Here is a 13,951-nt window from a genome sequence, read left to right on the forward strand (position 1 = left end):
GCTGCGGTTCGCAGGCAGGAAGAACGGCATCTGGTGCTGATACGGTACAATTAACGGAGAACTGGAATCGGGGAACATTTCAGCGCTTGAATTATTCAGAAAGGATGGGTACTTGAAGCAGAGGGAAGTTTGGAAGACCCTTTCTCCACTCCCGCACACAGGACCGGGACGACTGGTGAACGTCGGCTGCAGTAGCTGGACTGTGGCGAGGGGATCGAGGGCTTCCATAATACAAGCTGCGGTGCATCCCGGTATTCCATTAGCGAAATCTATCCTGCTTTGGCTGGTCGAAATTAAATTCCCAAACGAGTACTCCAGTCGGCCAAGTAGACGCTTTGTGTGCAGCGTCCTTTAGTTCGTTCGGAAGTTCAACTCGGAAAGAAACGAAGTTGAGTTTCGTGAGATCGGTATCCTTCTTGACGAACAAAATTGCTTTGGGTGCATCGCTTATTCCAAGGCATTCTTGGGTCATGGCAACCATTTCCTCCACTGTCTGGCTCGGGTCAAGACGGCTCAAATAGACCCAAAACTGCTCCCGCTCATCCGCATTTGTTCTGATTTCCCGCTGAATGGCTCTAGTACCAAAGACAGCTTCTGCAATGGCACGAATTTTAGCATTATTCTCGCGACGTCGTTTCGGAGTGGGCAGATCCTCCGGAAGTCGCTTGACAAACAGCCCCTTTTGAGTTACAGAACCATAATTGACCAGAAAATGATTTTCAATACGGCTCGAGAGATTTGAGACGACCGTGTTCAAATTATCTACAGCCTCACATAATTTTTTATGTCCACAATGGGAGCAGCGGAAACGGATTGCTGCACCCACTCGTTGAAACAGCGAGCACAATCGTCACAGGGCTAGTACAGGTTGTTGTTGAAACTAGACAACAGGTCTAGTGCGGATCGTTGCATACCGGGAATACAGGTGCGGTGGAAAATCGATCCGCAATGGCCGCGATATGCAATTTTCTCAATCCCATTAACGGGAGAGTCGCATGACTTGCAACTTAAACTCATGGCTGATTTCAACTGCCTTTTGTCGCTTACGACCTTTTCAAAACCCACCCGAGATTTCGTCTCACTGCGCGCAAAGTTGAAGTGTGGGGAACGCTTTCCACTAGTCGCTTGCAGATGGCGAAGTGAGCGCGTAAATTTTTTTGTGGGGAATTACCAGCCCGGGCCCCGGGGACAACTTGACAGATAGTGCTTGTTTCATATATGTACCACTAATTTGATGGTGGCGCTAGTATGCCTTCTCCGTACGAGTACCACGAACAACGAAACGAAATAGTTTCAAGAGAAAAGCGTGTTTCGTTACGTGTGTTATGAACGCCGTCAATGCAGCAAGAACAAAATTTAGAAAAAGCGTATTCCAAAATGTGGATAAAGAAAACAATTATTAGAGAATAAATTTATCCCTAACTGGAAACTGTCAGCAAGGTACATAAATCTTATTATAAATTTAACTGGAAGTCGTTGTTTTTTTTGTTTTATTGTTGTGTGAAGTGTGTAATCGGTAAATCATTTGTGCTTTTGGCCCGAGAAATATGAATGAAAATCATTTTGGCCAATGAAAGTAAATCACCAAGCCTAACAATTCGTGAACATATGACATCTTGTTTCAAATTAATTAAGAACGTCAAGAATTCTAGAATTTTGTTTGGGAATATAAACGAAATATGTAGGATTTTCTACACAGTTAGCAAAATTGGTTTTGGATAGAATTTGTGCGCTTTTACCAGAATTCTGGCAGCAAACCGGTTGTGCCCGGTTTTAGAATGCTGCCAGGAATAGGGGCCATGCATAAATAACGTAGCATTTTGGGGGGGTAGGGAGGGTCTACCAAATTTGGGACGAAGTGTGACGAGGGGGAGGGTAGGGCCAGAAGTTGTGCGACGTAGCATTAAGTTTAAAACCCATTGTTTAGAGAAAACAATTTAATGATCCTCCATTATTCCCAAGAGAAATAAATTTAAATTCAAACAAGTTACTTTTGATGCGGTTTTACGATTCGCGGAATTACAAGTTCACAAAAATACGAAAAGATTTGGTATGCGGATTTAACTTGCTAAATTAGTTAGTTAATGTTGCTAACTATTAGACTTAGTTTGGAAGCTGAATTAAATTTTCACTTCAGATTCAACCAAACAAAATTTAGTAATTTAGATGAACGTATGCTTCTTAGAATCATTGGCAGCTGCAGGATAGTGAACTGAGAGAACTTCTCTTTATGCTCCCCTTGACATATAAAATTCCAAACAAAACAATCAACACTATATTTGTGATAAAATGGGCTTATTTTGCACGAAATTTGCTGTTATAATGAAAATGTTGATACATTTTGAAAGGACATGTATTTAAAATAATTGAAAAACATGTAATTTTTTTTTCATCACCCGGTCGCTTTGCATGGGACGAGGGGGAGGGGGTAGGTAAATGCTACGTTATTTACGAAGGGAAGGTTAAAATTTTGTGACCAAATGCTACGAGGGGGGAGGGAGGGGTCAAAAGTCGCCGAAAAAAGCTACGTCATTTGTGTACGGCCCCATATACAATTATGTTCGACTCTTGCCAGAGTTTTATTCGACTTTTGCAATAATTCTGTCCAAAAGATTTTGCGATAATTTTGGTACGAATTCCTTCAGAATTCATTTCGCATATTGCTCAGCTCTTGCCCGACAGAAAACTAATTTAACGGCGTCCACCGGAGGATTGCATGTTGGTTCGATCTCGTAGATTTTCGGAAATTTCAATATAAGTGGAAGTGGCTCGATTTTGAAAGCCATCTTCTTGTATTTCTGAAAATCGATTTATTTTTCTTGGATTTTTTAGATCCAAAATGGAATCTATGTTTCTGTTAAGGTATGGACAGTTTTTAATTTGAACAGCAAAATAAATTTGGCGATAGAAATGCTTAAATTGTTCATTTTTTACAGCTAAAGAAAATAATAGATGAGATGCGCCTTTTTTAAATTTTGTTCCATTCGAGCCGCCATGACATCACCAAATCACCACAAAATTTGCTTATGAGTTCAATATATGGGAGCTGTCAAGTTGTCCCCGGGCTGGGAATTACACACAGGTTGCAGTTGCAGTCTCACTATTTCACCGTAGACTCACAAAGTTTTCACACGGCGAAATAAAGCACTTTAGCACAAGGATTTCACTGGTGAGCAGTACACGAAACAAAACAGAATGTCCGTCAAGCGACTGGAAACTTTTTCGCCGAAAAACGGTAAGTAAAACACAGATAAAATGGAACTATCTCCAGAGCAAAAAAACGTAAACACGATGTAAACAAACTTCATTACATTCAACCGCTTCGACGACAGCTGCATTAATGTATATCTATGGGTCGTATGCTAACAGGGAATAGAACGTAAAGCTTTTGGTACAGTTAATGCTAATTTTGGGCCGCTCAAAATTATTTCATACTATCTTCACAAATCAATTCAAGTTTACTGTTGTAACTTCAGTTAGTTTACTACCCGCGAATAATTTTATTGTGATGCATTTCATTCTTTTCTTTTGCTAATATTTGAAAAAATATCTCTTGAGTAGACTTGAAAACATTTTCTCGCTATTTAAAACTTAAAAAATCCAGAAATGATCATTGAAGTATAAGTTGCTCTTTTAAAATTCTCGGATAATGATTGCGAGTGACTTTAGTAAGTATTGCTATGATTATATTGTCTATCAAGATCTTTTCCTATTCCTACTAGTAAAATTCCTTTCCCGTGATACATCTTGGAGATGCAGAGGTAATTTCGGTCTCAATCAACAGCGAGTGTCGAACTAACATTCCCTTCCTTCCTCGGCAGAACAACGTTGGATGTGGCCAGCATCGTTATTAACCATTTTATGAAAATATTGGGTCGTTGAAACATACACTGTGAGAATGATATGCTCCTCCCAAGCATCATTTTTTGGTTCATTGTGCTATTTCACTCATTCGGTCAATCACGAAGTCAGCGGCGGGTCTAAGGGGAGGGTCCTAGGGGTTCGGACTTGTAATGAAATTTTAAATTAGTTTCATTTTTATATTAGTTTTAAACTCAAAATCTTTCAAAGCCAAAGTTGACCAACAAATCTGATACTCATTACATAAGGTTGTAATATGTAATATATTACGAACTGTACAATCTTCATTCTAAAATCGATATTTCAGATTCCTCTCGAATTTTTTTCTGGATCCGCTCCAGAAAAAAATTTTGCAGTTGACAGTCTCCCTAAACTAAGCGAAGCTAATCTGGGTGTGCCTTAAATAATTGCGCACACAATTCATCGAGTTCGCCGCTATTTATAATATCACTTGAAACTCCAATATCAAAATGATTCGCAAAAGCAGACAATTTTTGAAATTCTTGCAGCCAGGAGTCGTGTGAACAAAAGAGAAATTTTCCCTTACAAAACTCCATTTTGCAACACACACAAACACTTTAGATCGATCCGTAGCTTTTCCAATCACATCTGCTGAACCGGAACGATTTCTTACTCCATCATGCACCAGTGCAGCGTTCACAGATTCCACAGAGTGCCGATTCTCTCACTCGCCGGCTAACCAAAGGATCAAGTTTCACATACCGGAACGGATTATCTGGCACGGATGCCAATAGAGCCGACCTGCCATCTTCAACGTGAAGTACTTTTATGTTGAGGTAGAGAGAAAAAAAAACATACCCCACCAGACTCTAGTGCTTTGATGCTACCGAGTTTGGTACGAGAACTTGACCTACCTCGGGTGGGCACTCACTTCATCAACGCGATAAGCCTCCCATCAGCAGTCAGTCCCAGACAGGACCGGTATCATCGTCGCCCAGCTCAAGTAAAACCCCTCGTTCCGCATCGGCGACAAAACTCCGGACTCTCGGTTGGACAAATTTCCGCTGTACCTCTGTGATGACAGTGTCGGAACTGTCGGAATCTTCAAAGGTCTTGCGACAGAAGCCGCTTAGCCACGCATCAATAATTTGTTTTACTGGCGCATCTTCAGTGATCGGCGAAGGATTGGCGCGGAGATTCGCACTCGCATTGTCCATTCATGGTCCAGCAGCATCCCGCACCAACGGCCGCCACCGAGACTCTGTGATCGTGCGGCGGGAACCAAATCGATTATGGATTCTACGTTTTCATCTGTCGGCAGCGACACAGATATAGTGGGAAACATTCAAAGTTGGACGGCGGATTAACTGAAGTGAGCAGAACGGGGAGTGAGGCTGTGGTGGGATGAAGCTCAAATATTGTAAAGTGTGATACTGGAATAAGACGAGAGTAAAACAAAAAGAACGACACAGAGTAGATGAAATGAAAAGGTGATTGAATAATTTAACACGCGGCTTCTCAAGTTCTCTTTGATCTACTCGGTGGGAGCTGGTCTCGTTTTTTTTTTGATGCCGCTGCCACGATCAAGGATCGCCGTGGGGTTGGTGGAAGAAAAACGCTTTATTTCACCATTGATATGTTATATATTATATTGAAATTTGTCAGTATTGTCATCATGTATTTGACACATAAGCTCAAACTTATTTTTTACTTTAATTATAGAGGTTTTAATCTTAGACTCATTCGCCTCTTTTTTCGGCTTTGAAAAATCTTTTTGGAAAAATGTCTAACCCTATGTGCGAGGTTGGGAATCGAACCCGGATGAGGTGCGTACAAGGCAATCTATTTACCAACTACGCAAGGCCCACTCCTTACCTCAAATCTAAATAACAATAAGTTAAAACTTTGTTCAGAGACGTTCCAAATGAAACATAGAACTAGAATTGTCAATATACTGTAAAAAACTTAAAATGAATTACTCGAATAATTTATGCACCTTGAGCAAGAAGTATGGACGTCTTGTTATTACCAGAGTAGAAATTATATAAGCACATGAAAGAGCAAATTTTTCTAAACTGCCAACCCCTGTGTTCTGTGAAGAACGGTTCGTCCAACATTTTCAATCAAAGCAGTTGGCTTTTACGCCTTAATCGCGCGCTAGTCAAGATTATTCTTTTATTTATTACATCATCTCGCAGTAACATTGCAATCTACAATAACAAGACCCACCGCGACTCAATTGTTTTTGTACCAGATACACCTGACAGCCGAGAGATGCGTAATCTTTAGCAACAAATATCTCTGCCTGAAGCCGCCACTCAACCACTCGACGGATGTCGTAAGTTGTCAAGGTGAAAAATCAATTATCACACGCAGTACGCTGCAATAAACAGCTCAGACAAATTACTGCTTTTCGATCAGAGAGAAGTGGTTTTTTTGCTCACTTTTTAACTCCTTGAATAAACAAGAGTATTTTTTCGCATAACGTAGGGTGCAAAGTTTGATGAGTGGTAGATAGAGATGGTTAGGTACGAGTTTCTGAATTCGACCCAAAAGCTTTCGGTTTATCAAATTTTGAATCTTGGGGCTCAGTGCTTTCACTTTTTAAATTACCGGGATCAGGTCAGGTTCAGGTAATCCTATGTATGTAGGTAGCCACCATCCTAGCTTGAGTCTTGCTCTGCATGCGGCTCCACTTAAACAGTACGCTTAAAGTTCGTTACCATTCTGAATTCAGCATATATATGAAGGGCCAAAAGGGGGGTGGCGGACCCGTAGGCAATTACACCTACTCAGTATCCGCGGGAATCAAAGAGTCTCCTTCCAACAATATGATCCAACAGATTGAATAACGAAATTCGCGATACTTGTCGAGCTTTCCACGGGATGGTTTGTTTGAAGAAGGACGCGTCAAATTGTTTACAACTGTTGGAGAGAACTGTGGCCGTCGCGTGCGACAACCACCTTTCCTCCTTGACTCCGATTGGCTGCCACTTCATTGTCCAGTTGTAACTTCAATGATGTCCTGATGCACCCTCCTCGTCCCGTAAATGATATACATATATATATAATACCAAAATTATAATATTATATGGATAAATTAAATAAACAGTTCAATAAATAATTAGTAATCATTAAAGAAATAATAATTATATGAATAAATAAATAAATAAATGGAAAAGAGAGAAAATAATAAAAAAGAAAAAAAATGAATGAATAAATAAATAGTTGAATTAATAATTTAATTATTCAATAATTAAATAACTAATCAACGAATTGTTATAAGGATAATTAACAGAATTCAAGATGTCTTACAGGAATAGGGAATTCGGAATTTAGTTGCTGTTCTGATGTCCTGATGTACCCTCCTCACCCTGTAAACGATACACATATGATGTCAATATTATAATATTATATGGATAGATTAAATAAACTATTATATGAGTAAATAGTAGGGTAAGTAGTAGGGTAAGGTGGGGCAAATCCGAACTAGTAAATGGTTTTGGCTGTAAAATGTTCATTTTACACCGGATCAAGTCATTTTATATACCAAATTAAAGGTTAGACTTCTAAGCAACTTTCTATTTATAGTTTTGTATTTGCATCCAGAGGAAACTTTGAGATTCAAGCGTTTTACGAAAACGTTCATTTTTGCTGTTTTCAAAAATGGTTGGGTAAACCCGACCGCCTATATTTGTGGTTGATTTAGTACAGATATTATCTAAATTTTATGATTTTTCAATCATAAAACAATGAATGTTATGTTATTGAATTGTAACATGAAAATGGAATTCAGTGTCAATTTTTGAACGTTAAAATCTTGAGCAGTAGCACGTAAAGATATTCCCATGGGCATCGGAGCAAATGAACCACGGTCGGATTTGCCCCACCTTACCCTATTGAAGCTTATAAATAATTAGATAATTAAATAATTATGTGAATAAATAAATAAATAAATACATGAATAATAACGAAAAAAATACATAGGTGGATTGAAAAATAAATACATAAATACTTAAAGAAATAAATATCTGAATAAATAAATAATTAAATGATTAAATAAATAAATAATCAACGGATTGTCAAGATATCACAACGGGCATACAGGAATATGGAATTCGGAATTTATTTGCTTTTATGATGTCCTCATGTACCCTCCTCATCCTGTAAATGATATACATATCATATAAATATTATAATATTATATGGATATGTTATATAAACTATTAAATAAGTAAATAATATAATAAACTAACAAATGATTAAATAGATAAATAAATATGTGAATAAAAATAGATAACTATATGAATAAATAAAAAATACATAGAAAGATTGAAAAATAAACAAATGATAAACAGTTAGATGAATAAATGACTAAATAAATGAATAATTAAGTAATTAAATACATGAATAATCACCTAATTGTTATATGGATAATTCACAGATATCAATACGGTCATACTCGAATAGATAATTGAAAATTTAATTACTTTTGATGAATAAATGTGAGTATTATATTGAGTTCAATATAAACACTAGAATTGATGAATAGACGCACATACTGAAATAAATATCGAGTAAAAAGATTGTACAAAATGCGATAAATGAATTGTGATATAATAGGAAAATATGATTTTATGGAAAAATTATGTGACACTGTAAATTTATCTTTTGCTATGGTAATATGTAAATATTATTTGATAATACAATAATACTATAATATGATGGATACAATAGTGCTATAATATGATAGTCTTATACAATGATACAAGGATATGATAGTATTATAGTGCAATGTATGATAAAAGATATGATACTATTATATGCTAATGCAATATAGTAGTATGACACGATAATATTATTAAATACATAATTTGACATTATATTATACTATGATTGTGACATGATATGGTAGAATAATAATTGGGTAATATGGTACGGTCGTGATTCTCTGGTTGGGCCACAGCCTCTGTCCAGCTAACGAATTTGATTCGCTAGTTGGACCGACTTACAAATATCAAATAAGACAGATTGGTAGATAGATTGTCAAAGTAAATTTGACATGAGAATTTGGTGTTCAGATGCTTTTTAGTTGGACAATGGTCATACTAGCAGAAGTCCAACTAAAAAGCGGCCCAATTAAAGAGTGTTCAACCAGCGAATCACGACTGTATACGACAATCTTATATAGTATATTTATTGCATCCAATCTGGCGTCATATAAAAAAAAATTAACGAATTAATGAATAAACTTAATACAATGTATACAATCATATTATACAGGTACAACAACCATGGTGTGCACGATGTAAACCATGCAATTTGACGATCAATATGGAACTAACAAACATAACATTAACCACAGGGAACAAAGCCAAAACAACATCTACAATCAATGAATAAAAATGTAATAATTACTGTGAATTCATTGATATATTGGATTAAACACCGTTACGAAAATATAACACATCTACACCGCAATACCTTCCTGGAACATTTCATGTTGCTGACATAAGAGAGCACAAAATTACTACTCTGCACATCTGCCTACAACATTTCAACGCGAGTCGTGCCAAACCGAAATTGTGTGCGCCAAAAACTCTTAATATATATACTGTTATAGGGTGATGAGCCTATTTTGGCACCATTATGGAGAGGGTCGCACTATTTTTTGAACAACTTAAAAAGAAGCCATATTACCTATAACCTTTTTCAGAATAAAGTATCAGTGTACTGTTTCTTAAACATCTGTATAATGCTTATTTGGCAGAATTGGCTCAATTTTCAGCATAAATGAAAATAAATGTTCTATTCTGTGCATCTATTCCCACCTGAACGTTCCAATTATCGCCTCATGTGTGTGCCGATTTCCACCTCATCGAAAAACAATCTAGTTGAAACGCAATGCCTCATATTTCATTTGCGTCGATTCTCACTAGGTATCCAGATCATGGACGCCAACGCGTGATTTGTAAAACGAATTATTCTGCTTTTTTCAGCCGATCAAAACAAACGTAAACATCACGCACACGAAACAAACTCATCAGCTGTTAGTAGAAGAGCGCCCAGAACTGCGCATGCAGGAAATAACCATGCGAAAGTTAACAACTGGAATATAAAGTTCACATCACACATTACTTCCTTCCGATCCAAATTGTATGTGCAGATGAAAATAAAATATCTGCAATCAACAATTAGTTGAATAACTTGAAATAATTGATTACTTATACCTGAAATTGCATAACATTATGTTTTCAAGTTCATGTTTTGGTTTGGCCGCACTGGTGATTCTTTTCTGTATGATGGATGCAAAAAGTTGGTTTTGATTGTGGTAGTGTATCAGCAAAACATGCCAATAATAGGAACCCCCGTATTTAGTTTTATCCTATTATAACACTAGGCCTATTCTAGTATTTGACGAGTGCTTTTAAAGCGAAATAATCGTAAAAAGGTTCTCCAGCTAAAATAAAGGTATGTATCAGTGCAATATTTAATATATTTGCGTCGGAATAACGAGATATGAGGCGGTAAATGCTGGCTCGAAAGTGTTTATTTTGCTAAGCGCCGTTGCGTCCTGTTTCGGTTCACTACGCGAGTGAGGCGGATCAGCAGATATTTCAATAAGGTGATTTTGTTTTAATTAAAAGTTGGATTTAGTGGATAGTTCTAAATACGTATGTGCACAACAAATAAAGAATATAACTTGAGCTTTTTTTGCACACCTGTTTTAGCCAAATCGATATTGTCATTATCTCATATGCTTGGTTCGAAACCAAGGGGTACGAAATAGGGTCACAATAGGCTCTACTGCCATAATAGGCACATCACCCTATACCTATTATATATTATTCTAGCATGCTTAAAAACGAAAACTGCCTCTGTGCACGTATGCGTAACAGTTTCTTCAGCGTTTGGTATCGTCTACGTCATCAATACCACGTTTTATAGGCCTTCTGCTCAGCATCACTAACTATCTGGACGCAAGCTAGGACCGTGCTAAGAGAGACTTTGTTCCGAACCCATCTAAATAAGCTCTCCGATCTGTCAACAAATTGAAACTAAACACCTTCATATAATGCTCCATCATGTGCCGTGAAAGACAAGGCAACACACACAATCACATAGACTATACCAGGATGTATTGATGCATCCTGGTACAGTCCCCACGACTGTGCATGTATTGCCTTGTCTTTCAACATTCAACATTCGTGCGGGATTTGCTGGCTGCTGTTCAAGCTAATAGAGTTATAGAAAATGTTTGTTAGCATTATTCAAGAAGATGAAGCAACCATCCAACACCATCAATTCAAAGTTCTTCTCTTCTTTCTCACGCAACACATACTTTGCTGTACTTCTCTGTATCTAAAAAATACTCTCTCTATGCAAAAAATTGTTTTGACTTCTTGCATTTTTTTAATATAACTTGTTGAATTTTTAAATAAAACTTGTTGAATATCACATAAAATTCTTTGCTTAAAATTCTGTATATACTATGACTTTTGAAACATTTATGATTTCTTGGTCAGGTTCAGGTAATCCTGGCTAAAAACCCGACTTAACCCACTTAGCAGTGAGATGAGACATTTCTTACATATATCACACATTAGTTTGCCGAACACAACTAAATAATGGCGTGACAAACACGGTTTCATATTTGGGCGTGAAGAGCACAAAACCTATAAGTAAATCGGTTATGGAATTTGCGTTTCGATTTCGTCTCATCAACATCCGACACTAAGTTTAGTGACAGGACTATGCTAGCGTCGGATTAACGCTAGCTTCAAACAATACAATGCAATTGTACATTTTTTATTTATCAAAGCTATGGTTTAATAACTGCTTACGTTAAATATAACAAGGTGGAAATGTATATAGTGCACGACTGCCACGAACCTGATGAGCAACATGTCGACGCTGATACACTTGAAACAAAACAAAAATATAATATTTAATTAGCTTAATCAGCGTGAGCTCAATGTTGTCTTCATGTTAACATATTTTGAAATACCGGGTAGTGTGGGTGGGTAGGGTGATAATTAGTGGGAGGGGAGGATGCGTTGGGCCCAACCTAACATGTTTTGGTATACGGGTAGGTGATAGGCATGCGGATGTAAGATTGATCGAAGAGATGGTGAAAGGGGTGAGAGTTTGGGAGGGGTGTGAGAGGAAGGATAGAGAGCACAGTGGTCGGAAACGCGAACTTAATTCTCTATAGGCCAAACCATTGAATATATTCACAGGGTGTCTTTGGAGGAATTGTTCGTATGAATAACATTTTTTACACCAACTTCAACTACGTATATGAAAGAAAGATACAAACCAAAATGCACGAACAGGCACTTTTTTCACTGTTTAAACTATGCACAATACAGCTAAGAAGGTTTGGTGCGGGCATTCTAGAACCCTACGAATAGAGTAAGCTTACTTTATCACGTCTTTTTACTTTTTCCATACAAAAATAAGCAAAAAAAATGTTTTTCGATTTTTTCTGTGAAATTTAGTAATTAATGGTATGACATCCTTTTGTAAGCATTTAATTCATTGTGACATGTCTATTCGAGTATGTATTAGTTCGTGATCTCCAATGATATTAAAAACTTTACATTTTTGCTCCCACGTTTATAAAATCTGAAATATTCGGGTATAAGTAAAAATAATACTTGTAATTGAATATCAAAACAAGAATTTTAAAAGTTGGAGCAAAACAACTTAAAATTTTTTTTTGCTGATTTTTGTATGGAAAAGGCAAAAAAACATGATAAAGTAAGCTTACCCTATTCATAGGGTTCTAGAGTGCCACGCACCAAACCTTCTTAGTTTTATTGTGCATAGTTTAGGCAGTCAAAAAAGTTCACACGCCTGTTCGTGCAATTTGGTTTGCACCTTTCTTTCTTATACGTAGATGAAGTTGGTGTAAAAAAATGTAAGAATCTTCCATAACTTTGAAACAAATGAGTATTTTTACATACAGTCTTCGACAATATTATGTAGTTTTGATACCATTTGTTTTGAACATAGTTTGTTTTGAACATAGTTTGCACGAAAAGTCACAATGAATAAAGTTATATTAAAAAAACTAGATTTAAGGGGGTTGCCATAGAAAACGCCTTATAAATCGATAACCTTTAGTCCTACAAGCTCAAGTTCTTCAACAAAATTCTTCACTATGAGCATTTCTAAAACTTCGTCGAAGACACTAACTTTCTACCTCGTCAGTATAAAAAGTTAATTTTTTTAGTAGTAAGCCATGCCTAATTTCAATTGTTATCAGATTGTGGGGAATATTCATACGAATAATTCCTCCAAAGACACCCTGTGATTATATTCGATGGTTTGGCCTCTAGTGAATTAAGTTCACGTTTTAGGCGTTTCGAACCACTGTGGAGAGGGGTGGATGGGGGTGCAACAACCAACTTCATTTTATACCTTCCATTTAAGACTTAGTTCTTATTATTAGTTCAGTCATCACCGAAGTAGCTTTAGTTCTGGAATATGCCGGGAATTCGGGACTTCCGGAATTATCGATAGTGGACAATAAATTCAAAGAATCTTTGATTCACCATCAGTGATCTAGGCTAGCGAATCGAAGTTATTTGATGTTCATTCCGATAGTTTTTTAATCTATGAAGTATTACAACTGTACCGGTTTATATGAGAAATTCCTGGCCAACCTGTAACTCCGAAACCAACCGTCAGTAGTGAATGAAATTCAATAGCAGTCAATGGAAGAATCTTTCATTTGAAACCAACTGGTGCTACCAGTTTATAAAAGAATTTGCTGTTTGACCGTACTCTTCAACACGTAACTCCGGAACCGGAAGTCTGATCAACTAAAAATTCAATAGCAGCTTATAAAATTCTATATTTCCTAACCATATAATTTCTCATTTGAAACTAAGTTTGTGCAAATCGGTTCAGCCATCTCTGAGAAAAATTGGTGGGATTGCTTGACACATACATACATACATACATACATACATACATACATACATATATCTCCGACTGTGTAGATTAGGACCAGTTGAGTAGTACGTGACGTAGCACCGAGTTTGGGTCATCGGGGCGCCTGTGAACCGGACGTCAAGCTTCACCGGAATCGCTGAACAGATCTCGACACCCTACCGGGTAG

General features: G+C 37.1%; 1 protein-coding gene across 1 annotated transcript in view; it reads right to left on the bottom strand.

The window, feature by feature from the left end:
* Window positions 1–259: 259 nt before the first annotated feature.
* Window positions 260–13,951, bottom strand: part of LOC131688130 (uncharacterized) — a 69,239-nt gene continuing 55,547 nt past the window's right edge. Inside the window, exon 2 of the mRNA XM_058972283.1 lies at window positions 260–679. Within this exon, the coding sequence (XP_058828266.1) occupies window positions 260–679 (420 nt within the window). The remainder of the gene's footprint in view (window positions 680–13,951) is intronic.

This window comes from Topomyia yanbarensis, chromosome 3 (genome assembly GCF_030247195.1).
Source record: "Topomyia yanbarensis strain Yona2022 chromosome 3, ASM3024719v1, whole genome shotgun sequence".
NCBI classification, from domain to species: Eukaryota; Metazoa; Arthropoda; class Insecta; order Diptera; family Culicidae; genus Topomyia; species Topomyia yanbarensis.